The sequence below is a fragment of the Hyaena hyaena genome, unplaced genomic scaffold (assembly GCF_003009895.1).
Source record: "Hyaena hyaena isolate Hyena2069 unplaced genomic scaffold, ASM300989v1 scaffold_283, whole genome shotgun sequence".
Lineage (NCBI taxonomy): Eukaryota > Metazoa > Chordata > Mammalia > Carnivora > Hyaenidae > Hyaena > Hyaena hyaena.
In genome coordinates, this window is record NW_024080916.1 from 414,977 (window position 1) to 442,008 (window position 27,032).

Below are 27,032 nucleotides of genomic sequence, written 5' to 3' on the forward strand. Positions count from 1 at the left end.
GTCATGCTTGTGGGAAAAGCTATTTCTTCCCCACTGAAATTCTCAAGCCAGCCACTGCAGATACATGGGCTAATCTCATTGTTCCTGATTCTGATGTGAACAGAAAAGAGAACCTGACATGTATTCTAAGAACTTTGTTCTGTTTTTCAGGTAGTAATGCAAATGCTAAATAATTTTCAAGAGATAATAACTAGTGCAACTCCAGAGTTCACAGAATACTGTCTATAACAAAGATGCTACTAATAATAAGCTCTTGATATATGAGAACTTGATTGAAGAGGTTTTTAATTTATTAACTCATTTAATCTTTCTAACAGTCAAATGAAGTAGGTACAATTATTAATCTCATTTTACAAGTGGGAAAACTTAAGAATAGAAAAGTCACATAATTCAGATATTAACTGAGAGAGCTGCAATTTGAACCCAGATAGTTTGAGAAGTGGCTGCTCCAATCACAGTAATAGGAGGCAGCCACTACGTAGCTACTCTGATAAAATTCTGTCAACATCTGGGGCACCTGGGTGGCTCAGTCAGTTAAACACCTGACTTTCGCTCAGGTCTTTATCTTGTGGTTCATGAGTTTGAGCCCTGTATTGGGCTCTGTGCTGACAGCTCAGAGCCTAAAGCCTGTTTCAGATTCTGTATCTCCCTCTCACTTCTTCTCTCTCTCGGTCCCTCCCTCACTCACACTCTGTCTCTTGCTCTCTCAAAAATAAACAAACATTACACAAATTTTTTTTTTTAATTTTGATAACATCAGTAGAGTTGCTGGCGTACAGCCTTGCTACTGTGGGCTAAATATGAACATACCACAAACCTAGGTTCTGATTTGCCTATATCAATTACTACAACGTTAATTACAGTAAACAGGAAATCAAGGAATGCTGAGTCTCTACTAAAGAATTGTTTAATATAGTATACTAATCTCTTTAGAATAAAACTTTTAATAAATAAGTGAAAGAGGTTTGTTAGAAATGCCAAATGTAAGTGGGTAAGATGGGGATTTCGAGTACTGAGGGTTAGAATCCTCAACTTCTAACCACTTATTTCCTGAGTTTGCATCTGCTTTTCATGGTTTTGTTGTTGTTGTTGTTGTTGCTCTTTGCTGTTTTGTTTTGGTTTTTGTTTTTGGGAGCCAAATAAGAGCCCACAGGTTATGAATGTTAAGGAAGATTAGGTTGTGAGGTTGAGAAAGACTGGCAGAAAACCAACTCACTCCGGCAGGAAGATACTGAGGGTCACAGCTCAGTCAACACTTCTCTCTTATCAAACACATCTAATGGCAAACTGCATGTTTCACATATGAAACTCTGATACCTCTAGAAATCATTGATATATAACATCATCTTTCTTTTCAAACTTCTTTTTGACATTCATATTTTATCTTGTTTATAATCTAGTTTTCTTCCAATTTGGGGGGAGGGGTGCCTGTTCTTTCTCCCCAAGGAAAGATTTTCATAGATTTTTTAATGGGAAGGTCCCATTCCCATTTGTTTTGGATTCACTCACTTTTAAAACTTGGACTAGGTGTGCCCGGGTGGCTCAGTCGATTAAGCGTCCGACTTCGGCTCAGGTCATGATCTCATGGTTTGTGGGTTAGAGCCCAGCGTCGGGCTCTGTGCTGACAGCTAGCTCAAAGACTGAAGCCTGTTTCAGATTCTGTTATCTCCCTCTCTCTCTGACCCTCCCCTGTTCATGCTCTCTCTGTCAGAAATAAATTTAAAAAATTATAAAAAAACTTGGAACATAGTAAGTAGACAACCATGGAAAGCTGACTCTCTACTGCAGAATACTGCAAAGTAGCATGCTAACCTCTTTAGAATAGAACTTTAATATGTGTTTTTTTATGAAGCATCATGTCTTCATCTGAAAAATGACCACTTCACACCACTTCAAACCAACTAAAAGTTTCCCAGTATTTCACCTTTACAGAAAAGGTGAAGTTCAGTAGTCTCATAAAAAGTTGGAAGAAACAGAAAATCCTATGGCCTTCCTTACAGGTAATCAAAAAATTTTTTTTAAATTTCTGCTTACTGTTCTAATTACAGCAAAAATAGAAAGTTACTACACAATCCATCGATAGGCCCTATCAGCATTATCTTCCAACTATCCCCCAGTGCCCACTACCTTTCTCCTTTAGGTCCTACTCAGCTTCAAACTACAATCACTTTCCTTGCCTGGATTCCTGCACCTGACTCCTGGTATGTCTTAACTTTGCCTCCTTACAGCTAATTCCTTTAAAAAACTGATCTCAGATCTTGTCGCTCTTTTTCTCAAAATGTTCTAGATTGAAGGCTTCTCAAATTGTAGAACAGTCTCCAAGGCCCTGTAAGACCTACAAAGGCACCCCCTCTCCTACCTGCTCTGCTCCACATGTGCCCTTTGGGGCTTCCTTTCCTTCTACCACATTCTACTGCCTTCCAGCCACCCCAGGCCTTGACGAGATCTTGACTTGGCCAGCACGCTCCTACCATGCACATGCTCGAGATTGCTCTTCTTGTATGTGGCCACATGGCTCACTTTTCATTTCCTTGAGGCATGTGCCCTCCTCAGAGATTGTCCCTTACCACTCGTGTAACAGAGCACCACCTCTCTCTCTCTTTTCCACTTCTCCCAATCCCAATATCCTGCTTTATTTTTCTGCATTGCAATACTTTATGTGTAAGTATGCATACTGTATGAATATGTAAATCTGTGTTAATATGACATATTTTAATAGGGCTGCCTGGGTGGCTCAGTCGGTTAAGTGTCCGACGTCAGCTCAGGTCATGATCTCATGGTTTAGGACTTCAGGCTCTGCATCAGGGTCTGTGCTAACAGCTCTGAGCCTGGAACCTGCTTCCAATTCTGGGTCTTATCTCCCTCTCTCTCTGCCCCTCCCCTGCTCACGTTCTATCTCTTTCTGTCTCAAAAATAAACATTAAATAAATAAATACTATATATGTTAATATGTACGTCACATAATATATAAATAATACTAACACCATATATTAATAACATAAATAATATGAATCAATACAATAATCAATGTATTACGATATAAAAATATAATTTTCTTATCAGGTGTTTCACAGAAAATGTAATATACACCTTATACACATAGTTTGCTTATTATAAGCCCAGGAGAGTAGGACTTTATCTCTTTGGTTGACTAATCAAATCCCATTTCTCTAGGTGAGAACCTTGCATATATTACAAACTCCATTCAAATGAATAGGCCACGTGTGAATGAATGGGTATACAAGGGAACTTATATTTACATTTTACTCTATTTCTGTATCACTTTACCATGCGTATATGCATATTTCAGAAATAATTTTAAAATGCTATATTGAATGAGGACATTTGGTTAAACTTACATGTGTATCATCTCTATTAAAAATTTAATGTCTCTTTTAAGCAGCTCCCCCTATTATTATTTTATGATTTAAATTAGTTAAATCTGGTGAAGACTGTGGTACCATTCAAAGGCAGTTCACTGTTGAAAGGCAGTGGCTTTCATACACTTATGATTATGAACCACAATTTTATGGAACAAATTGATATTTACAATACACATTCTAAAAATGTCTTATCTTTTTCTCTTCTGTTCTATTTCATTTTTATTTTTTTTAATGTTTTATTTATTTCTAAGAGAGAGAGAGAGAGACAGCGTGAGCAGGGGAGGGTCAGAGAGAGAGGGAGTCACAGACTGAAACAGGCTCCAGGCTCTGAGCTGGCAGTCAGCACAGAGCTCGACGTGGGGCTCGAACCCACGAACCGCGAGATCGTGACCTAAGTGAAAGTCGGACGCTTAACTGACTAAGCCACCCAGGCGCTCCCTATTTCACTTTTAAATACATGCTTCCCATGATCCAGTGCATTAAGTTCATGACCCAATTTTTTTCATGGAGCATAACCTGTAGTTTGAAAAACATCACTAGAGAGTACACAGGATAATATGCAGAATTCCTAAGGAACTACTATTAATGCTGTCACTGCTCACTTAAAAAAAAAAGAAAGAAAGAAAACTAATGAACCCTATATAGAATGATATTTTGAAAACAACTATTATTTTATATCCACATATGATCTGAAACGAGTATAATCCAAATATAAATAAGTGTGAAATTTTTAAATAGAATTTTATGGAAAAGAATGTGATCAAATATATGTTTTCTAAAAATTAAAGATATTATAACACAAAAGAATAAAACTATTACTTTAAAACTGAAAACACCTAAATGTAAAAGTTACTATTTTCCTGGGAGAATTATACTTGAACAGCTGTGGAACAGCTCTGGTATTAGTAACCAGTGGATCCCAAAAGTGAATATAATGATGGAAATTTAATGGTATGACAATTCTCCCTTTGAGCCAGGATATAAATAGATATTTTTATTTTTCCCACATATAAATTATCCCTCTGCTTCATCAATTCTTTCCCTGGAATATTTAGCACATCTTTATTTTCCACTGTATGTTCCACTATATGTTTATCTATTACCTTATATAAATTTAGGACCACACACTTGGATCATTAAAGTAACTTCCTAAGAAGCTGAGAGTCCTCCTATCTCTCTTAATCCAAATCAACTCTAGATCATTACAGGTACATCTTCCTAAAATCCTACTTGATTAGTTCACTGCTCAAACTGCTTCTCCTGCCATGCGAAGCCTTCTCAATTTCATCTTTTTATCCTTGCTCATCACAGGGCTTGTGATGGTCAGTACTATATGCCAACTTGGCCAACTTATACCATCCAGTTTTTAGTCAAATACTAATCCCGGTTTTGCCATAAGTTATTTTGTAGATATGACTAACATCCATAATCAGTTGACTTTATGTAAAAAAGAACATCTTGGATAATCTGGGTGGGTTTAATACAATTAATTGAAAGGCCTTAAGAATAGAACTGCTTGTGCCCCTAAAGAAGAAATTCCACCTGTGGCAGGTCCTGCCCAAGAACTTACAGCCTGTGCTTCTTGATGGCCTGCAATATGCCTTTCAAACTGGCCCCCTAGCCAGCCTCATAACTGCATAACCCATTCCTTAAGACAAATGTGTGCTTGTGCACATGTGAGTGTGTGTGTGTGTACATCCTAGTAGTTCCGTTTCTCAGATGGAACCCTGACTAATAAAACATTTTACCATCATTAGTACTTTATGCCACAGCCCAACTTTTGCCATATTTAGTTTGTGCCTTAGACCTTATGGACTCTACTCATCTTTCTTCAGATATATCCGTATGAAATGGTCATTCCACCCTTGTTTTGACCCTTGGGACTCCAACCTAACTCCTATTTTCATCAAAAAGGAATGACACCATTCTCTAAATCTCTATAGCTTTCTCTTAAGTGCCATTTGAATGACACAGACTATGATCTGACTTTTATGTTAGTTATTTTTATATGATATTTCCTTATGACGTTAGTGGCATATATAGCTCTGAAGTTTCACCAATATTCAAGTGAAATTTCAATAATGACCCCTCATACACATCAGCAATGTAATAAATGAATGAATAATCAAATGTTATTATATACATACAAAACAGCAAATCTTTGAAATCACATAGACTTCGGTCTTACTAGCTTTCTGGGAATAGGCAAATTCTTAATCTGTCAGGCTTAGTTTTCCTTTATAGAAAGTTTTTCTGATGTAGAGATTAATAATCACTATACTGACTCATGGCAAATACTAAATGAGATCATGTACCTGGCATGTATTAGGTCTTAAGAAATATAACTATTTTGGAAATGTTACTATGCATTAATTCATGAAATACATATATGTTGAATACCTATTATGAAACAGGCATTTTGGTTAAGTTTCGTGGAAAATAAAAAGGTAAAGAAGTGATTGCTACATTTATTAAGTAGTTATTTTATTTCAGTTATCCTTCCAATACTTATCTAAAATGTTATGTCTATAATAACTCTATGGAGGAAACTACTATTATCCCTATTCTACATGAGTAACTATAGACACAGAAAGATTAAGTTATTTGCCCAAAGTATCATAGCTAACGAGTGTCAGAGTCAGAATATTCACTGAGTTATTCTAGTTCTAAAGTCTGTATTTTTTCAGGTCTAAAGTCTGTATTTTTTTATTTATTTGATTATAAGTGAAGTTGAGATCTTTTTCATATATTTATTAATCATTGGTATTTATTTTACTTTGTTGTTTTTTCCTTCTTTTATTACCATTTTTATTGTGTGTGAAAGTAGATTTTGCACCCAATATGAGGCTTGAACTCACAACCCCGAGATCAAGTCTCATGCTCTATGAACTGAGCCAGCCATGCATCCCAAGAGTCTGCATGTGTTGTTGCTGTTGTTGTTGTTGTTGTGCTAAGGTACTTCCTGTGGACATGGATTTGGTATTCAAATGGCATGTCCACTAAAAAGATACAGAAACTTTTCAAAAGTAAATACTAATGATGAATTTTAAATGTCCCACACAAAAGGGGGATCCAGAAAAAAATAATGTTCTTCAAATAGTTTTAATACTACTTGGTATACATGACATTTATCATTACCAAGAGGACGTATTAGAATGGAGAAAATTGATTCACTCTTCCATAATTTACTGACCCCAGTCTGGAAGGATGTTCCTGCGCCCTCCCTCTGCTGCATGTGGAATGCCTTACAGTAGTTATGCACCTGTGAATTAGCACATGTAGACAAGCAGATCTCCATTGCTCATCCCGCAGAGTTAAAGTTAAGTGTAGTTCTAATTAGAATCTTTCAACTCTTTATAAACCAGTCTTTCAGACTGACATATATAAAAAGACATAGTATGTGGTGGTTTTACTTTAAAGATATGACTCTAGTATGATCAAACTATTGAGGATGCACTTTAAAATAATAGTGTTTTCAAGATTAATTTTTTCTCTATAGGTGTCATATAGCTTCTCAATAGTTAATATGAAAAATATCTGTGGAAGAGAGATAATATTAATTTTTCTCATTCAGCTAACCAAACTTTTCATACTAAATCATGGCGATTCATCCTCATGTTAATATTACTGCGAAATTCCTAAGCATTACAATGATTGCAAGTATATTAGCTTTACACCAAAAATACTTTAGAGCATTTCTTTGCTATGAAGTCAGCAAGAAAAAATGGACTTGCCATACTCTACAAACCTCACTACTGAGCAACTGCTCTGGATCAATCTCTAGATGGCCTTTTAAAGCATCTTCCTGATTCAGACTCAGACCAGCACTCAAGAGGTTCTCTATTAAACAGCACTGACTTTCTGTTCAATAAATGTTTTTCTAAATTTTTCCTAAAATAACTCCTTGTACCTCTTCTCATTATATATATGTAGTTCACTAATCCATAAACTCTTAAGTTCTGTTATAAAAATAATGTTATCATTTTTTGTTTTTCCCAGGCTGTGTCTAAAGGTCAGTTGCTTAAGTCTGACTTAGTAGCATGTTCCCAATGCAACTTTCTCTCCTGTAGCTTACAAGTTTAGACTCAGGTTTTTCTGAAATCTTATTTCAGGTTTTGTGCTACTTATTTCTAAAATAACACTATCTTTAAGACCTTTTTGCAAAGTGCATTCATTTATTTGTCCACTTTTCCAACATCAACAATGAATCAAATTTTGGAAGATATGGAGCATAGATTGTTTCTATTTCTCTATTAAAATGAAAAAGAAACAAATGAAAGAGTAATGTACTTTTTTCTGTTTTCTTAATAGTTTAAGTTTTGTTTGTCTCTTTTTTGAATGATTATTGCATTCACTAAAATTGTAGCTCACTTCTCTCATTATCAAGTTAGTTTTTATATTCCAATTTTAATGCAACATTAAAGTGCTTTTAAAGGAAGCTAATTTGTTGGTTGTTCCTATAGGCCGTGATATTGCAAAATCATTTGAAGAAATTACATGCATTACCAACCAAAATTATAAAGAATACTCTTTACAATTCAATAAAATAATCACTTATTTGGGGGCACCTGGGTGGCTCAGTCGGTTGAGTGACTTCAGCTCGGGTCATGATCTCATGGTTCATGGGTTCGAGCCCCACACTGGGTTCTGTGCTGATAGCTCAGAGCCTGGAGACTGCTTCAGATTCTGTCTCCTTCTCTCTGCCCTTCCTCTGTTCATGCTCTCTCTCTCTTTCTCTCAAAAATAAACATTTAAAAATTTTTAAAAATAATAATAATCACTTGGAGTGACAGGGAAAAAAGAATTGACTTATTTGGAGAGAAAAATCATTTCCCATACTATCCATTATGGAATTATTTGTGCATTTTTTTTCAGGGATCATCTACTAGGAAATGCCAATGCATAAGCAATCCTTCTAAGATCAACCATGAATATAATTTTAATAATATAACAAAATGAATTCAATAATATCAAATAAACTATTTTACCTTTGCATTATAGGGAATGTAATGTTTTGATAAAGCTTCAGGCGTATGCATCCATGTTTTGTCTGCAATGAAGAACACACAGTGTTAAATTAAATTATACATTCTAAGGGTGTCATATTCACTCATTAGCATATGTAAGGAGTCTGATATGGGTGGGAACATTTCTAAATCATGATTCTTTTGCTAAATTGAGAAAGAATAACTAGTCATATATAAAAACAATGTAGCTGCAAAGTGTTTATAAGATCCTTTCCTTGGTATAAAAGATCCTAGCTTTCTCTTTAAAAAGTACTCAAATAAAAAAACAATACTAAGTTTTTAAAGAATATAAAAAAATAACAACTCAGTAGACTACAAGTAGTTACATCAATTATGAGATTATGTGATATCTTTTTCATTTCCTTTTATACTCTCATGATTAACAGTGTTTTAAAAAAAATTCCCTAACAAAACTCTTTAAAGTTTGAAAGAATCCTTAAATTAGTGTAAGAGAATGTTGAAAATAAAATAACTAAAAGAACAGAACATATTGAAAATAATTTGTATTGCATATTATTACTGGAAATAGAAAATATTTTTCATTCAATTTTGAATTGTATTTACATATTCCATATAGCTTCCAAAATATTTTGTGGAATATATAAGTGGAAAAAAAGCAAAAGATGTTAAACTAATCATATTTGACTATATTTTTGAAATTGAATTTGTTTGTAGTGAAACTTCTCAATCTTCAAAAATTATTGTCTCCCTTAGTAGAGTTTTATATTTTATTCCTCACAGAATTTTAAAATTTAGAATCAATATTATGAACAGAATAGAATGAAAGACACATTTCACCATGAAAAATAATAAATAAGTATAAACTGAAAAGAAATAGATTCCTAACGAAGTATTTTTAACATTCTATTCAGAACATTTGAAAATGATGTTAACAGAAACTAGTTTGATATCATTAATATGTTCTTCTCAAATTGAGGGATTGTGAAGACAAAGAGAAAAGGCCTAAATTTCTGGAATGTCAATTACTTTATACCATTTGGAAAATAATGCACTGGGACGCCTGGGTGGCTTAGTCGGTTAAGCGTCCGACTTTCGCTTAGGTCATGATCTCGCGGTTCGTGGGTTCGAGCCCCGCGTCGGGCTCTGTGCTGACAACTCAGAGCCTGGAGCCTGCTTCAGATTCTGTGTCTTCCTCTCTCTCTGTCCCTCCCTTGCTCATTCTCACTCTCAAAATTAAATTAAAAATGTTAAATAATTTTTTTAATAATTAAAAAGAAAAAAGAAAAAGAAAATAAATTCATTGTGTGTGTTGACCAGGAAAACCATTCCTACTTGTTTTCATACTGTCTGTAATGGAGAGCGAATTCTCAACCCTTCCTATTATNCTCCCTCTCTCTCTGACCCTCCCCTGTTCACGCTGTCTCTCTCTATCCTAGAAATAAATAAAAATATTTAAAAAAAAAAAGAAAATAATGCACTATATTTATATTAAACATGTTTATGAGGTACAATGTTTACAAGAATTTCTAAAACAAAACATGAGGGATCAATAAAATCCCAAGCTCATAATGCATTTTAGGGCTATTTCTGACTACTGAAGCAGGTATGGGATAGTTGTATGTGGGTGAAGTATTTTGATAAGCAACACATTCTAAGCTTCAAAAAAAGCATATTGACATCGATATTAATGTGTAAAATTTTTATTTCCTATAAGGATTTTCATTTTAATTACAGTTATCTCTTTATAACTGCTAATAAATAGTGAAATGATTAATTCAAGAATAATATTTGTTCTTAGATTTGGGATACAGTCTTGCTCTTGTATCACAATGCTATGCACCAGAATGATAAAAACACCAAGATAATAAAAACAAAGATGTGCCTTTAGGAAACCTAAGGGAAAAAATCCAATTTCTTTTTTTTAACCCCTTAAGTCAATTATACTCATGTCTCCTTTTCCAAGATACAAAACACTGCTCAGAAGGGTTTAAAGTCTAAATCTGAACATAATGGTCCATTCCAATCCTGAGGCAGAGGAATAATTGCTTTCTCCTATAAGCTACTATTATTTGAAAACTGATGATACTACTTCCATTATAGTCTTGTATTGCAGTGACCTAGAAAAAGGGTGGTTACATCCAGCTGTTACTGATGACAGATTAAAATATTCACAATATTAACTTACCAGTGGATAAGCTGCAATTGTTACAATGGCAAAAATTCTACACCCACATTTCAAGTGATGATAGTTTAGTGGTTGTTTACTACATACCTCTAGTTCAGGCAGTATAGTTAAAACACCTGAACGATTTCTAAAACACATCCTTACTGTTGTCCTAATTTATACTTTGTCAGGAAAATCTGACAGAATACAACTCTTTATATTAACTCATTCATATTTGACCGACCTTGAAGAGTGAGTAGAGATGTTTCCTGGTCATTATCTATCTATGCCCATAGGAGCAATTAGATATATGGAACTGGTATGGAAACAGGGACATAGACATTATGGAATGTGCTCCTTCCTTGAAATTAAACTGTAATCACTAACTCAAGAGTAAACAGTCACATAAAAGGAAATGCCAACATTTCAAAATATTTGGTAAGTGACAAAGTACTCTGACTGCTGGGGCAATAAATCTATGTTCAAAATGCATTTAGATTAAGAGCTCATCAAGAAGGATGCAGGAAGTTCATTATTATTATATCACCAGAGCTTAGCATCTTGAAAGCATCTACTTTGTGTGTATCAAATTTATTTTGTTAAGTTTATTTTGAAAGAGAGAGAGAGACAGAGCAAGCAGAGGAGGGGAAGAGAGAGAAGGAAAAAGAGAATCCAAGGCAGGCTCCACATTGTCAGAGCAGAGCCCAATGCAGGGCTCGAATTCATGAACCCTGAGATTAGATCATGACCTAAGCCAAACTCAAGAGTTGGAAGCTTAACTGACTGAGGCACCCAGGTGCTCTGAGTATATCAAATTTGAAATGAAATGCTGTTGGGTAAATTCATACATGTAAATAGATTATAAAAAGGGAAACGACTTAAATATTGAATTTTAATTGCTATGCTAAGATTATGTCTACTCATCAGTACGTCAACTGTTAAGTTAAAGAAAATAAAATGTAACTGGTTGAATTATTTAATCGTATGGATTCACATTAATCTTTCATGTTTTGTTACCAAATTAATTCATTTTTGATGTGATGAATAGAATATAGGATTTTAAAAACTCAAAGAGAAAGCTAACATGAGAAAGAAGCTATAGAACAAATACATTCATTAAATAATCAATGGTTATGAAGTTAGACTAATTTTTATAGATCTCCTCAAGATAGTCCAAAATGGGGGAGCCTGGGTGGCTCAGTTAGTTAAGCGTCCAATTTCAGCTCAGGTCATGATCTCACAGTTTGTGGGTTTGAGCCCCGCATCTGGCTCTGTGCTGACAGCTCAGAGCCTGGAGCCTGTCTCTGGATTCTGTGACTCCCTCTTTCTGTCCCTCCCCTGTTCACTCTGTCTCTATCTCTCTCTCAAAAATAAATAAAACGTTAAAAAATTTTTTTTAAAAAGAGAGTCCAAAACAATGCAATTCTAATAAATTCACTCTTTTTTAGAATGCATAGCATTAGATAGAGCATTTACAAAGAAAATCAGTGAAGGCACTGGTTAATTCAACCAAAGAATATCAGACAAAATACTAATTGGAAAGGTTGATAACAAGAATATATATATATATATAAAAGTTTGAATTTAAGATGATCTCTTTTCCATAGGCTTCTGAGGTACAGGGCAATTTAGTAAGGTTGCATGTGATAATCAAGGAAATTGGACACTTATGAAAGAAGAGATAAGCTTTTAGTGATTGAAAACCATCTTGCTTTGTTTAGAATAGAATATAGAGTGTGTGCTGATGATAGTTATCGGAAATACGACTGAATAGTATATTCTCTAGGGGTACAATTACAGCTCCCAATTGTCAAGATGTATGACTTCTCTCATAAAATTCAATTTTCCCAAGTCAAATTAAAATTCAACCCAATAGTGTTGGTTGGAACTAGCAGCAGAGGCGCTAAGAATTCTTCCTGGAACAGCCTCACTAAGTAAGAGTCAGAATTGATTAGTAAGTAGATAGAACTTCTGGTATTACCTCTAACTTGGAATTAGAGTAAAATATTGATCAATAATTTCCTAATAAGGAAATTTAATCATTAAGCTTGGGAGAAAAAAAGAAACTTTTTAAAAAGAATGAGGCAAAGGAGGAAAGAACAAGTGCTTCTCTTTCCTGATTCTCTAAATCAGTCCAATTTCCCCCATGGCTGTACTTCCACTGTCATCAAATGAAACCAATATACTATTGCTGGTTACTTGGGATTTCTCTACAAAAAACTCCCAAATCCTCTTCAACTAAAGAGAAATTAGAAATAGGGGGTTTCCACCTTAAAAACATGGGAAAAGGAAATGTAAGCAAATTAAAAAAAGAGATAGTCTAGAAGTGCTTTCTAAAAATAAGATAATATGGGGGTGCCTCAGTCAGTTAAATGTCTTTGGCTCAGGTCATAATCTCACGGTTCATGGGTTCGAGCCCCGCATTGGGTTCTGTGCTGACAGCTCAGAACCTGGAGCCTGCGTCAGATTCTGTGTCTCCCTCTCTCTCTGCCCCTCCTCCACTCAAACTCCCTCTCTCTTTTTCTCTCTCTTAAAAATAAACATTAAAAATAAGATAATATGATTAAAGTGACGAGTTGTGATGTAAGATTTTTATTGCTTCATTAATAATACTTATATGTAGCATAAAATTACTTCTAGATTCTTTTCTTAATAGTAGAAGAATTTAAAAAAGAAACATTTTACTTTCAGGATATGTTTTAAATCAAAAGCAAGCTGCAAAGCACAGTAAATGTTATTTTGCCTTCCCCTTATTCAGAAAAATAAGCAAAATAATAAGTTCCCAGTTCCCCAGGGTTGAAAAGTGCCTGAAAGTTCACATTACCTAAATCTCTACTGAATACATTAATCCTACATACCACAGCCAAATGTTCGAACATTTCTAACTTCCATAACAAAAATAGTTTGTACTTCAAGTAATTCCATGATATGTTTGCACAACTCTGTTGGAATTTTTTCCTACATTAAATCAATGACCTTGTAATTTATACCCATATGTCCTTTATTAAACTTAGTCCCATGACCTCATGGTAGTCCTTCAAACATTGAAAGACCACACCAAGGATTCTCAGCCATACTTCCTGTTCTAGGTTGAAACTCCTGAGTCATCCCAGCCTTTCTCATCTGGGTGCGTTACAAAGTGTCCATCAGTCCTTTAAAGAGAGAACACACTATGCCAGACTTCATGGAATGGAGCAGAACAATCTATGTCATTGTTCTGGACTCTTTATTATTCATACATAGAAAATTAACTAGAACCTTTGATACACACTATTGACTTAATTCTTCGGTCATTTTTTTACCCATAGAATTTAAGGTGCATCTTCCTAATAATAACAGTATATAAATAAAAATGAAAGTGTTAGATTTTCTGGACCCATGTTTGGCAATTTACAGGATCTTATTAAGTTTACAGTGTGGAGTATGACATAACTGGTCATTTCTCCCCCATGTATCTGTAATTCTACCATATCAGTTTATGTATTTCTGCTTTCAATCCCTTATGAACTTGAGTAGCACTATTAAATGATTCTCTCTCAATTCACTGACAGCATATTAAGTAGGGCAGAGTCTCCTGTCCAGTACTAGATAGCTCCTTACAAAAAGATAAGGATACATTATTTTAACTTCACTGAACTACGTAAAACTATCAAATTTTGCAATTTTTCCTACAAGTACATCATGTAATATTTGTCAAATGCCATGTTTTCCTGGCCCTTATAAAAAGAGCACTTAACTAGCTGCTTCTTTCATTTGTATGCTGATAATTATGATATACTACACTTATATTTATTTTAAATCCCTACCTGAAAATTAATAACAAAGTTATTTTGGCCTCATTGTTATCAATTTACCTATCATCAATCCTCACATATTATTCAATAAAGAGTGAAGCATGTGCACACATACAGAAGCATGAATTTAAATCATGGCAGATTTGGGGCGCCTGGGTGACTCCGTCAGTTGAGCATCCAACTTTAGCTCAGATCATGGTCTTGTGGTTCATGAGTTTGAGCCTTTCAACATCAGGCTCTGTGCTGACAGCTCAGAGCTTGGAGCCTGCTTCGGATTCTGTGTCTCCCTCTCTCTCAGCCCCTCCACCATTCCCACTCTGTCTCTCTCTTTCTCAGAAATTAATAGACATTAAAAAAACTAAGTCATGGTAAATCTGTATAAGCCCGGGGAATTTAGTATTACATGACTATGCCATCTAAGTAGGACTAGTTTCAGATCACTTTATATTTTGCAATTTCACACCACAGAATAAAACTGTCAGAGAACATACTGTCACAAATGTATTCTGAATTAAATATATTATTAAGGGGCACCTGAGTGGCTCAGTTGGTTAAGTCTCTGACTTCGGCTCAGGTCATGATCTCCCAGTTTGTGGGTTCAAGCTCAACATTGGGTTCTGTGCTGACAGCTCAGAGCTTAGAGCCTGCTTTAGATTCTGTGCCTCCCTCTCTCTCTGACCCTCCCCTTCTCATGCTTTGTTTCTTTCTGTCTCTCAAAAAATGAATAAACTTTAAAAAAATTTAAAAAAATGTATTAAACAATTCCACTCTTCCATTAGGGTGATAAGCCAAGAAGGTTAATTAGCAATGTTTGTATATGTGTGTTACTCTATTCTAACTTCATTCCTGAAACATGCAATTTGATAATAGGAAAAACTGATTCCTTAACATCTCTGTTTGATTTTCACAGTAATATCGAATTGATCCCTAGGTCCTTTAAATGTGCGTACGTACCTTTCTTTCTGCTAAAAGCACGGTTCATGATGATCAGCCAAAGCCAAACAGACGTTCAGTTCGATCACACTTTATATCCTACAAAAATAACAAATATTAAAGCAAAAAGAAACACTGGCCAACCTCTCTTATGCAAATGCATTTTAATCACAAAGTCTTTAAAAAAGTTTTTTAATATGTATTAATAGTACTCTGAAATTCCCCAAAAGACACTGGGTAAGAATAAACAGATACTCAATATTACGGGTGGCACAGCAGATAAGAACAATATCTTAAATAAATTTCCTCCCAAGTTCCTTAATCTTCCTGTCTTTTTCCTATTATACATCTGTCATTAATGATATTTATCTGCAAATTTAAGGAGAAAGAAGATTAATACTTATCTCTCAGCTTATAGGTAAGAAGTGTGATATAGTTTGGGGTTATTAACAGTAGTGAATAAACAGAAGTCTTTGATTATGACAGTGCTGGTCATGTCCCTCTGCAACCATGCTCTGCTAGGTGGCCCTACACCCCATGATGCTCTGGGCAGCTGCTGCCTGATCTGTTCAAACCAGGATGACGGCACCCTCTCCCACTTTAAAACCAAGGAGGCAGCCCTGATGCTCTCTGAATTTGCCTTTGGAACAATTTATCCCTAGCCTTGAAGAACAGTGCATGTACACAGCAAAATAACTGGGTTGCAGTCCTATGGGAACTAAGAAAGCCAAAAGCCTTCCTTCATTTCATCCCATCTCCATCCCTTTAGTTGAAACTGGCAATGGGTTGTTTGGCCACATCCCTAGTATTCTCTGCTATAGTGATAAGCTGAGAATTTTCCAAATCTATAAGTACTGCTTCTTTCTAGTTTAACAATTCCTTTTTTTCTTCTTAAATTTTACTATAATCAGTTAGAAGAAACGAAGCCACTCCTTCAGCACTTTGCTTAGAAATTTTCTCAGCTAAATATCTGATTTCATCAATTACAAATTCTAGCCTCCACAAAATACTAAAACACAAATACAATTCAGGCAAGATCTTTGCCCACTTTATAACAAGAATCACCTTTTCTCCATTGTTTGATAACATATTCCAGGTTTCTATCTGAGACCTCATCAGAAAGGCCTTTACCATCCACATATCTACCAACATTCTGTTCATGATTATGTACTCTCTAAGAAGATGGAGGCTTTCCAGGTCTCCTCTTTTCTCTCTGAGCCCTCACCAGAGTTGCCTTAAGCAGTACTCTCACAGCAATCTCTGCATCTTCCAGCACGCACCTCGAAACACTTCCCGCTTCTCCCCAACACCCAGTTCCAAAGCTACTTCCACATTTTGGTTTGTTGTTACAATAGCATTCCACCTCCCAGGATCAGCTTCTTCTGTCTTAGTCGGCTTGGACTGCCCTAACAAAATTTCAGAACTGCAACACTTAAACTATAGAAATTTTTAACTGGCAGTACTGGAGGATGGAGGTTTGAGATCAGGGTGCCAGCAAGTGAGGTTCTAGTGAGGGCCTTCTTCCTGGCTTGTAGATGGACACCTTCTGGCTATGTCCTCACATGGCAGAGAGAGGGTGCTCTTATTTTTCCTCTTGTTGTAAAGACACAAATCCCATCATGGGGGCTTCATGCATATTTTCTCATCTAAACCTAATTATGTCCCAGAGTCCCCATCTCCAAATACCACTTTGGGGGTTAGTATTTTAACATGTGAATTTGGGGTGGAGGGATACCAACATTTCATCCATAACTCTCACCATTAAGCCTACAAAGCAATAAAACACAACAGAGAAATTACTCTTTATTAAAAAGTCATTTTTAAAATGAAATTACTACCATGTCTGTTCTGGTGTATCTACTCCCAAAGAATTAAAACAGTTAACAGAATTTTAAATATTATCACTAAGTACTGTTTTGTAGACTTAGATGATGACACAATATCACTTTCTTTCTAACCTCATACTTTATTTACTTTCTCATGATATGCCATTAATAGAAGATAGGTAGAAAATATATTTTTTTAAATTTTTATTTATTTCTAGGAGAGAGAGAGAGAGAGAGCGTGAGCAGGGGAGGGTCAGAGAGAGAGGGAGTCACAGACTCCGAAACAGGCTCCAGGCTCTGAGCTGGCAGTCAGCACAGAGCCCGACGTGGGGCTCGAACCCACGAACCGCGAGATCATGACCTAAGTGAAAGTCAGACGCTCAACCGACTAAGCCACCCAGGCGCCCCGGTAGAGAATATATTTTAAAAACTAAAACACCAAAACGATTAAGTCCTTTATACTAACAATATAATATGGTTTCTTTTGTATAATATAAAGGATATTATTATTGGAGAAGTCATGATTGAAATGAGCTTATTACAATTAATTTATTGATTCACTTTGGAATAATTTATTGATCCCACCAGTGCTTGGCACTCAGCAAGGTATGCAAGGGAATACATTAGGACAAAATATATTCTTTATCCTCCCAAAAGTTACTTTTCTAACTAGAAACTATCCTGGAAGAATAAATGAAGATCAAAAACTACCAGAAAAGATACATAATGTATCCAAATGTAAGATTAGATTTCTCTGGAAAAATAAGCAAAATTTACCATGAAGCCTATTAATCAGTAGATCAAATTCAGTATGTCTCAAGTGGACGTTGTTCACAATAGCAGATTGTGAAATACAGAGATGGAGTTTAAGGGGAGCCTGGGTGGCTCAGTAGGTTAAGAGTCCGACTCTTGGATTTAGGCTTAGGTCATGATCTCCCAGTTTCATGAGTTTGAGCCCCACTTTCGGCTCTTCTCTGACCACACAGAGCCTACTTAGGATTCTCTGTCTCTCTCTTTCCTGTCTCTCCCCTGCTCACACTCTCTTTGTATCTCTCAAAAATATAAATTAAAAAATTAACGATTGGATTTAGTATCACATAATTTTAAATTTCATAAAATAGTGTTTATTTTGTTTGTTTATTTATTTATTTTTTGAGAGAGAGAGAAAGAGAGCGTACAGGGGTCAGTGGCACAGGGAAGGAGAAAATCTTAGGCAGGGTCCATGCTCAGCATGAAGCCCGATGCAGGACTTCATCCCCGACCCTGGGATCATGACCTGAGCCGAAATTAAGAGTCAAACAGTCAACTGAGTGAGCCACCCAAGCACCCCCAACTGTGTGTATTTTAAATTAAGATTATAATATAAGCTCTCTGGAGACATATAGACAGAAAAAAAAAAAAGAAAAAAAAAACTTAACATGACTGTATAAAGTTCAACAGGCCGAATAAAGAGAGTATAAAATGACACTACAATTCCATGACTCCAGAACACCAGAAGCATTGTCACCTGCTCACAAAACACATAGATATAAATGTCAGTGAATATCAGATAAGCTGTTTCTTAACATGTAAATAAAAAGTATAATTTCACTTTCCAATTACTTTTTAGCATATTTATTTGATCCTAGACACTCTACTCTTCTCTGTAAAGCAGATCTTTATTCCCTACTAGCAAATAAGCAGATACCGGTTTTGTTCACTATGCCCATGTGTAGAATACAGTACACATAATGCTAAGTTAGCATTCACTACACTGTATTCATGTTTATATATTAATAACATGTTTTAAAGTACTTTATAGCTGAAGTAGTAAGATATATATTGTTATCAACTTACTATTTTAAGGTTAAGAATATAAGTTCTGTATAGCCCTACTTTGTTTCAATTTACAGTATTATATAAATCTTTCTTTTTGAACAAACTTTTGATATACATTGCTTCAGTGGCTACTTACACATGGATGCATTATTGTCTTCTCAGTAAATAATTATTTCTAAAATCTAGTGAAATAATATACAGAGAGAATAACTGACATAAATATTTTTGACTATTTTTTCCATAAAGTGGCATCCCAGAGTAAAAATTATACTAGGTCTAAAGTATTACTATTTAGATTTTCTATTTTTTTTTTAAATTAAACATAAAAGAGTTGTTCAATTAAAAAACAAAACCAGAGGCTGGAACAACTTACATGGCCATGAGTTGTGTGGGAGAATCCTCATTTACCTTCATACTCTTCGGGATTGAATACTGGAGACTGTGTGTCTCTGTAGGTGTCTGTTGGGGCTTGTGTGTGTGTGTGTGTGTGTGTGTGTGTGTGTGTACATATACATAAAACTCTTTGTGATTAATAATACTATATGTTATAATATGAGAACTTACACTAATTTTTGAATGGTATATAACAAAACAGGGTCATTACCTTTCACTGACTAGTCCAAACCTTCCTCAAAAATGTATGTTACCACCTTCCCATATATTAAAGAAAGCTCTATAGACCATTTACACACTTCTACTTCTAACAAGATGGTGTAACAGGCTATATTTATCTTACCATCTAAAACACCTAAAAGATGAGAAAAAATGTATGAAACAATAACGCTCAAGACTCTGAATATCAGACAACAAAGGAAAGTGATTGATGAAGGATACAAACAATTAAGGGAGGCCCTATGATTTCCCCAGCTTAATACAGATACAGTTTCCAGGTTATGGTGCAGGGATGTGGAACCCAGTCAGACTCCAGCAACCTCCCTAAATTGAGGAGATTATCATTGAGAATGTGGTATAATGAAGGTGACTAGTGTTGTAGATCAGAGCACTGGAGAGGCAAGGGCTCCAGAGAAATAATACAGATACCTGTAAAAAGCCTTATAATTTGGGATGCCTGGGTGGCTCAGCTGGTTAAGCATTGGACTCTTGATTTCGGCTCAAGTCATAATCTCATGGTTGGTGAGTTTGAGTCCTGCATCAGGCTCCACACAGTCGGTGCAGAGCCTACTTGGGATTCTCTCTCTTTCCCCTCCTCTCTCTATCCCTCCCCTGCTTGAGCTCTCTCTCTCAAAATGAATAAATGAACTTAAAAAAAAAGTCTTAGAATTTAACTTGGTAATGACTACTTCCTAAGACTGAGTAAACAGTCATCCACAAAGTTCAAAGAGATCAGTGCCTGTAGCTCACACTACGGCCCACAGCAAGGAAGAAAAAGCTCATAGTTCACAGGACATCAGTTAAGCAGTGCTTCACCTTGTAAGTGGGAAAAAATTAAAGCTAGAATAAATGCTGCTTTGGACCCACTTAACAAATTTTAAAAATAAGACCCCAAAGAATTAACCCATTTCCAAGTAACTTCACCATATCCTAAAACTGTGTTCAAAAACACTTTAAGGAATATAAAAATACTCAATACCAAACATAGTGAAATGCATAATGTCTGGCATCCTATTAAAAAAAAATCAGGCATGCAAAGAAGTAAAAGAATACAATATACAATGGGAGGAAAATCAATCAAAACTGATCCAGAAACATAGACATCATTAGGTGAACTGTTTTAATCTCAATTTTTTAAAAGTTTATTTATTTTCAGAGAGAGAGAGAGAGCACAAGCAGGTGAGGGGGAAGACAGACTGAGAGAGAGGGCGAATCCCAGGCAGGCTCCGTGCTGTCAGCACAGAGCCCAACAATGGGCTGGAACTCAGGAACCACGAGATCATGACCTGAGCCAACATCGAGTGTCAGACACTTAACCTACTGTACCACCCAGGTGCCTCTATCCCAATTTTATTTCATAATCAGGAACTACTATAAAGTCACTTGGTCTATTCATTCTATATTCATTCTATAACTTTAACCTTTTGTAGGCCTAATTTTTAAAATTAAGTTTGGAGCCAACAATCATTTCTTTGAATAAATCCAGCATATCAAAGTTTGAAAACTGATTTACTGAAAGAAATCCACTGATATTTATAAACTAGTTCAGAAGAAATTTAGAGTGGCTTTTTAATGAATGGCAGTTGTTTGCTTTGAAACCTGCTGCCTAAGCTCTTATTTAAAATCAATCAATCAATCAATCAATCTTGTTATGACTAAAGAAACTATATATGGTGTGATACTAAAACCTATAAAACAACCAGTTCTGAATTTCATTTTATCCTTACCAGTATATTTAAAATCAAATTTTCCTGAAATTCTTTCAAGGTTAAAATTTTAAAGAACTTTAAAATGGATTAAACATAGTCCACATTAACATAAGTCATTAATTACTTTAAAATCTTATTGTTCACCCTGAGATCAGAAATGATGCTAAAATAATGAAGCTTAATCATTAAGTTTAGTTCTAGGAAGAGAGATTAGGTAAAGTTAAAAAACAAAACAAAACACAGTTGTTTCTCCTGTGAATGAAATTTTTTACTCTCAAATGTTTTATGTGGGTTTTTTTGGAATACGTAATTCAGGAAAGTAATCATGAGAGAATGTCAGCCAGTTTTAGACCAAATATTAACCCCTCCTGGTTGCTAAAACCTCTATAGTGGCTAACTACTAGAACTTCATTGCTTCTCATAGTTCATGTAGCTTCCAAAATCCTACTTGGAGAATTCAGCTCAATTTTGACTGTTCTTGATCTAATTAGTATTTATTGTATAGGTTCTCTGTTTAAATCTCCAAATTTTAAGACATCTTATAATATTCTTCTTTAGTGTACTTTATGACTGTAATTTGCAAAAGTTTTGCTTTGGTAGATCAATACTATCTAAGTGTAGCCAAGAAAACTAACCAGTACACAAATGGAGAAATTTCACATTTCTAGGAGAAGAGCCACATGATCTGTGTTAAAGAGAATATTTGTAATTTGCTAAGAAATAGCAACATTAGTGATTTCTGAAATTCTCTGACTTGGGATATAAATGCTTACTATTATTTTTTCCATATTTTACAGTATTGACCCATATGTCATAACATTCATTAAAAATCTTTTGCTCTTTCAACCGATACATGTTAAGGCCACATTATGTGACAAGCATTATAGGAATGGAGAAGTAAAAATAAGTATGCCATGGTCCTTGTTTTCAAAGAATTTATCATCTTTGAGAGGTAGCAGAGAATGGGTATGGGGCTCTGCAGATAGGGACAACCTCTTTTAGAGAGAGATACCATTGAAAATTAGAGGATGAAACACAAATGACTGTCTTGTTCAAAGTGAAAGCTTCGAAGTGGATGTGAATAATCATCACCCAGATGAGACAAGAAAGAATGTCCTGGGCAGAAGGGCAGAATATGTGCAGCACATGTTGATTAGGGGCACAGGGCTCCTTGTCACACTAATAGCCTCAGACAGCATCCACTGGCCTCACAGAGGCTCTCCTCTAGGCTCTTATGTAACATCCTCGACTGGAGGCAGGGGAAGGGCTAAAGGGAACATGTGGTCACCTGGTCAACTCTTTAGAATGGCTTCTATGCAAGAAGCTTCTATGCAAGACCTTAATATACAAGGTCTAGAATACAGTTCTGTGGAACAAAATAAAAAGGGCTTGAAATTCTGTCAATGCCAAGACTGAATAATAGGCTATAATGAATAAAGGCTATAATGAATCAAAAAGAAAAAGGGGCATAATAAAGCCTATCTTTTCAGACAGTGCAAGCTACCCAATCTTAACCACTTTATTCTGACAGTAATACTTTGTGCTTTAAGAGGATTTGGATGCGGTATATGCAAAAATCACTTCCAAGGAGATAAACTTCTAACTATCATACAAAATGTATCTGTGTGATTATTATGGCAATATCGCGACACCACAAAATTCCTTACAGGGATTGGGTACTACAGAGATACCCCTTGTATTTGGAGGTGGTGCTGCCACTCAGCACCTCTGGAATGAGGGTATCCATGGGTCTTTCTCTGCTCTTAGTGAGAAGGAAAGATGGTAAACGCAGATAAAGAGGGCCAACCAGATGTCCGGGCCAGATAGTCCTTTTGCATTCTTTTGCCTTCTGCAATCTTGCTAGCCTCTTGCATAGGCCAGCAGCCAGGAACCAGAAATTTGACTATACTAGTCCCACCCAACCCAGAAGCAACATATGTATAAAAGATCAGTAAAACCAAAGGCTGAGGATCAGGCACTGTTGTGAAATAAACAGTCTTTTCTGATTCAAGTGCATGTTGCTTGCCTCTTCCTGGGCACTGAGTATTTGCAGTAACATTAAGACCAAATGAGTGAAAGTTACAGGGAAGTAGAGGTATTGGAATTCTAAAACTGCCTAATGCAATCTCTTTTGCATGGGCATGATGAGTATCCCAATATACTTCCCTAAGTGCCTGTACAATTCTGAGCTACACTTTGGCAGGCTCCTAAAAGTCTGTTTCAACAATTAGATACTGAGAATTTTCATTAAAACTTCATTCAATGATCAATTAACTATTTGTCTCACTGGGTTTTCTTCATTATCTTCTGTCCTAAATGAGAGCTTAGCTACCTTACTCTATAATGAGATAATCACACAGTAAATAAACTATGCTCAGAGAAATATATTTTAAGACAAATAAAACCCTGCGTATTGAAACAAACATTATTTACAATACATACGATTCTCCTATACGTAGACTAAGTGTCCCTGGTTAGGTTCCCTTTGAATATTGGATTCTGAGGTATATTGTGGAAGTCCTACTCAATATTTTCTCCATTTTTTAAAAATCGTAACAGTATGCTTTCGTTCTTTTTTATTTTGATTGTACACACAAGAATTCTATCTTTTCCTACCTGCTGTTTTGGTCATTTCACCAAACACTTTGATATCCACATCCTAACTGTGGAGAGAACTTGGGGGATCTAATTACTGAAGTAACATTATCTTTGGCAAAACTATCTGAATTCCTTTGAAAGACTAGAATAAAACAGCTTGACTACTCAATTAATGCTATCAGAGTCTAAGACTCAAAACTTTTTGGATTTTAAGACCAGAATTTGTAAAATATATGCTGTTTTAAGATTCTGTTGATCTCTACAAACTATGAGCAACAATATAAAAAATTTTAACTCAGTTTCAAATTTTCTGCCTTTTATTACAGTATTTCACTTTGTTGAAAAGAAACAGGCTCTGAATGGAGTCACTTTTGCTAAGCCTCAAGACTTAATACCTAAACCTCTCCCAGTTGTGGAATTTTAAACTAATCAGTCTGGAATTTCCTGATCAGCTTTATGAAGTAATCTGCACCTTAAGACCCCCCTACCCTTCCCCCTCAGGGAAGGTGACCTTAGCAAAAACAATTCTTTCTTTTCTTTCGCTATTAACCTCCTTTTCTTGCCCTATTGCTGCCTATAAAATCCTTCCATTTTGTGCAGCTTCTCAGAACTCCCTTTTATTTGCTAGATGAGGTGCTGCCTAATTCATGAGTTGTTGAATAAAGCCAATTTTATCTTTACATTTAACCAGCAGAATTTTTTTAAACTTGAAAGGATTATTTTTTCCATGTTTTTATTTAAGTCTTTTGCTTTAATGTCAGTTCATTTTAGATTTATCTTTACCATAAGCACAATTTTTTTAATCTTTACATTAAATTCCAACAAACAGTAATTAAAAATGTGCATAGACTTACCATTTTCATCATTTCATAGATTTATTTTAAGAGAGTTTTAAGATAGTAAAAGAGAGGGATTATTCTTTTACCAGATTTTAAAGCAGCCCTCAAAAGAAATCCTTTATCTTTTTACTTGATATCCAGAGTATATCACAATGTCAATGGTTTCACTGGGAGAGAATTGATGGACAGGAAATCTAATCCTTGAAAACAGAACTTTCAAATATTTATACTGGGAAATCATATTTCCTTACTGTCAGAGGCAGTGCTGGATATTACCACTGCACTTACCCACACACAATACCGCTCAGCCACAGCTAAAAATACATTCTGTCTCTGTCACTGCAATCATACATATCCTATTTTTAACTTTAGTGGGACTACAATATTCTTAAATTCTCTCTCCTTCCTTTGGGTTTCTACCAGTCTTTCACATATAGCTGCCAAAACACTTATCTTCAGAAATCTCTTTATCTTTATCACCATCCTGACAATGTTGAACTTACTCCCACTCTGTGATCTTAGAAAATAACAAAGTTTGAGGAAATCTCCCACCCCTTTGTGTTTTGGAAATGAAAAGAACCACCCTTCCCCATACGATGTAGATAAGATTCAAGGCACTCCCCATGTTTACTCAAGCCAAGGCCAAACAAAGACCCTCCAAATTTCCATTCTTTGCTTCATAAATGATTAGCTGAACTATATGTGTCAGGGACAAATCTGGTGAGTAAAGCTATATACTTTATCTAAACTTCTTTCCTCCAGAATCCTTAGCTTTGACCTACCCTCAGTTTAATAGACTTGCCCTTCATAATCTCTCCTAAAAATAGGCTGACCTAAGCGATAATATATTCTCTGGTCTCCTGCCCCTAATCACACCACTATCATTTGTCCTACCTTCCCACATCCCATTCTTTCTAGCCTTGTTTACTCTTCCTTATAAAAGAAAAGTCCTTTTCTGCCTAGCCTTTGAGATGCCTATAAATCTATGGTTGGCAAATTCTTCCTATTACAATTTTCCCACCTCCCTTCATTGTAGTAATCTTTCAAAGAAGGTCTGGGGCGCCTGGGTGGCTCACTCTGTTGAGCATCCGACTTTGGTTCAGGTCAGGATCTCTCAGTTCCTGGGTTTGGGCCCTTCATCAGGCTCTGTGCTAACAGCGCAGAATCTGGAGTCTGCCTAGGATTCTGTGTCTCCTTCTCTCTCTGCCCTCCCCTGTTCATGCTGTCTTTCAAAAATAAATATTTAAAAAATTTATTTTTAATTAAAAAAAAAAGAAGGATTTCTGGCAACTAACCCTAACATAATTCACTGAACTAACTCAACTAATTCGAAAATTTTTCCTTTCAATGTATTTACTCAAATGGAACTAGACCTTTCATTCTCTTGCACTAATGAATGCTTTCATTTCAGCATAAAATGAATTGCAAGAATGTCCTAGAAAGGTAAATGAATCTGGGTTTTAAAATTTTTGTTATCCTTGCATCCCTAGGATGTAGTTCCTATCAATAGTAAATATCTACTAAATTACAAATCAACAGCAAATCAACAGATTAAGTTTTCTAAACCAATATATATTTTATTGTAATACAAATATATATCTTAGCTCCCAAAGTCTGTTAAAAATGTATAACTAAAAAAATCTTAATTGGAAGATATTTTCAGAATTAAGAACCTCTGTGAAGCTGCTTAGTAATTGATTACCTTGTTACACATACTGCACACAATTATGATGAATTATAAAAATAAAGACAATGTACCTTTTCATCAAAGAAAACATTAGAAACCAGCCCAAAATGATTAACAACCATGATCATTTTTTTGACATAAGAAATATATCTTTTGTTGGACATAAAAAAATCTATTGAAATAATATATGTGTTGAAACAATATAATGAACAATTTGATAAAACCATGCATATTTTCAGACAAAAGTTCCATTAAAGTCAAGCAAACAGTGTAACTGTTTCAATGCCAAAAATGAAGAAAAAAATAACTCCAATAAAACATAGGCAATATTCTTTATCTAGGTTAATCTTTTCATAGAAACAAAATTCTAATAATAGAATGGAATAAAAGCAGTGTTTAGCTAAGGACACAGGAAGAAATATTTGTAAATGGGAAAAGAACAAGAAATCATTAATAAGTGAACCAAAAGGAAAATATTAATATTGTCAGTGAGCCTTTTTGCTCAACTATAGACCCTAACAGTTAAACCCAGAAATAAACAAGACCACTGAACTGCTACTCTGAAACCCACTGTGCTTATTTTGTATTGGGCTTTCTTGAGGCAGTGACAAAGGTGTTTTGCCAAGACCTGAACAATGCCACAAGTATTGTATGGAGGGGCTGAGAGAGTTGGAGACATAA

The 27,032-nt window shown here is 35.3% G+C and overlaps 1 protein-coding gene across 9 annotated transcripts in view; it reads right to left on the reverse strand.

Moving 5' to 3' along the window:
- The window catches only part of GULP1 (GULP PTB domain containing engulfment adaptor 1), a 277,575-nt gene that overhangs the window by 100,025 nt on the left and 150,518 nt on the right, over window positions 1–27,032 (reverse strand). For all 9 annotated transcript variants that reach the window (XR_005530887.1, XM_039246557.1, XM_039246559.1 and 6 more), the window contains exons 3-4: window positions 15,284–15,361; window positions 8,372–8,433 (exon numbers count right to left, since the gene is read on the reverse strand). Coding sequence is in view for 8 of the 9 variants with exons in the window: in XM_039246557.1 (XP_039102488.1) it covers window positions 8,372–8,433; window positions 15,284–15,311 (90 nt within the window). In the remaining variant the exon portion in view is untranslated. The remainder of the gene's footprint in view (window positions 1–8,371; window positions 8,434–15,283; window positions 15,362–27,032) is intronic.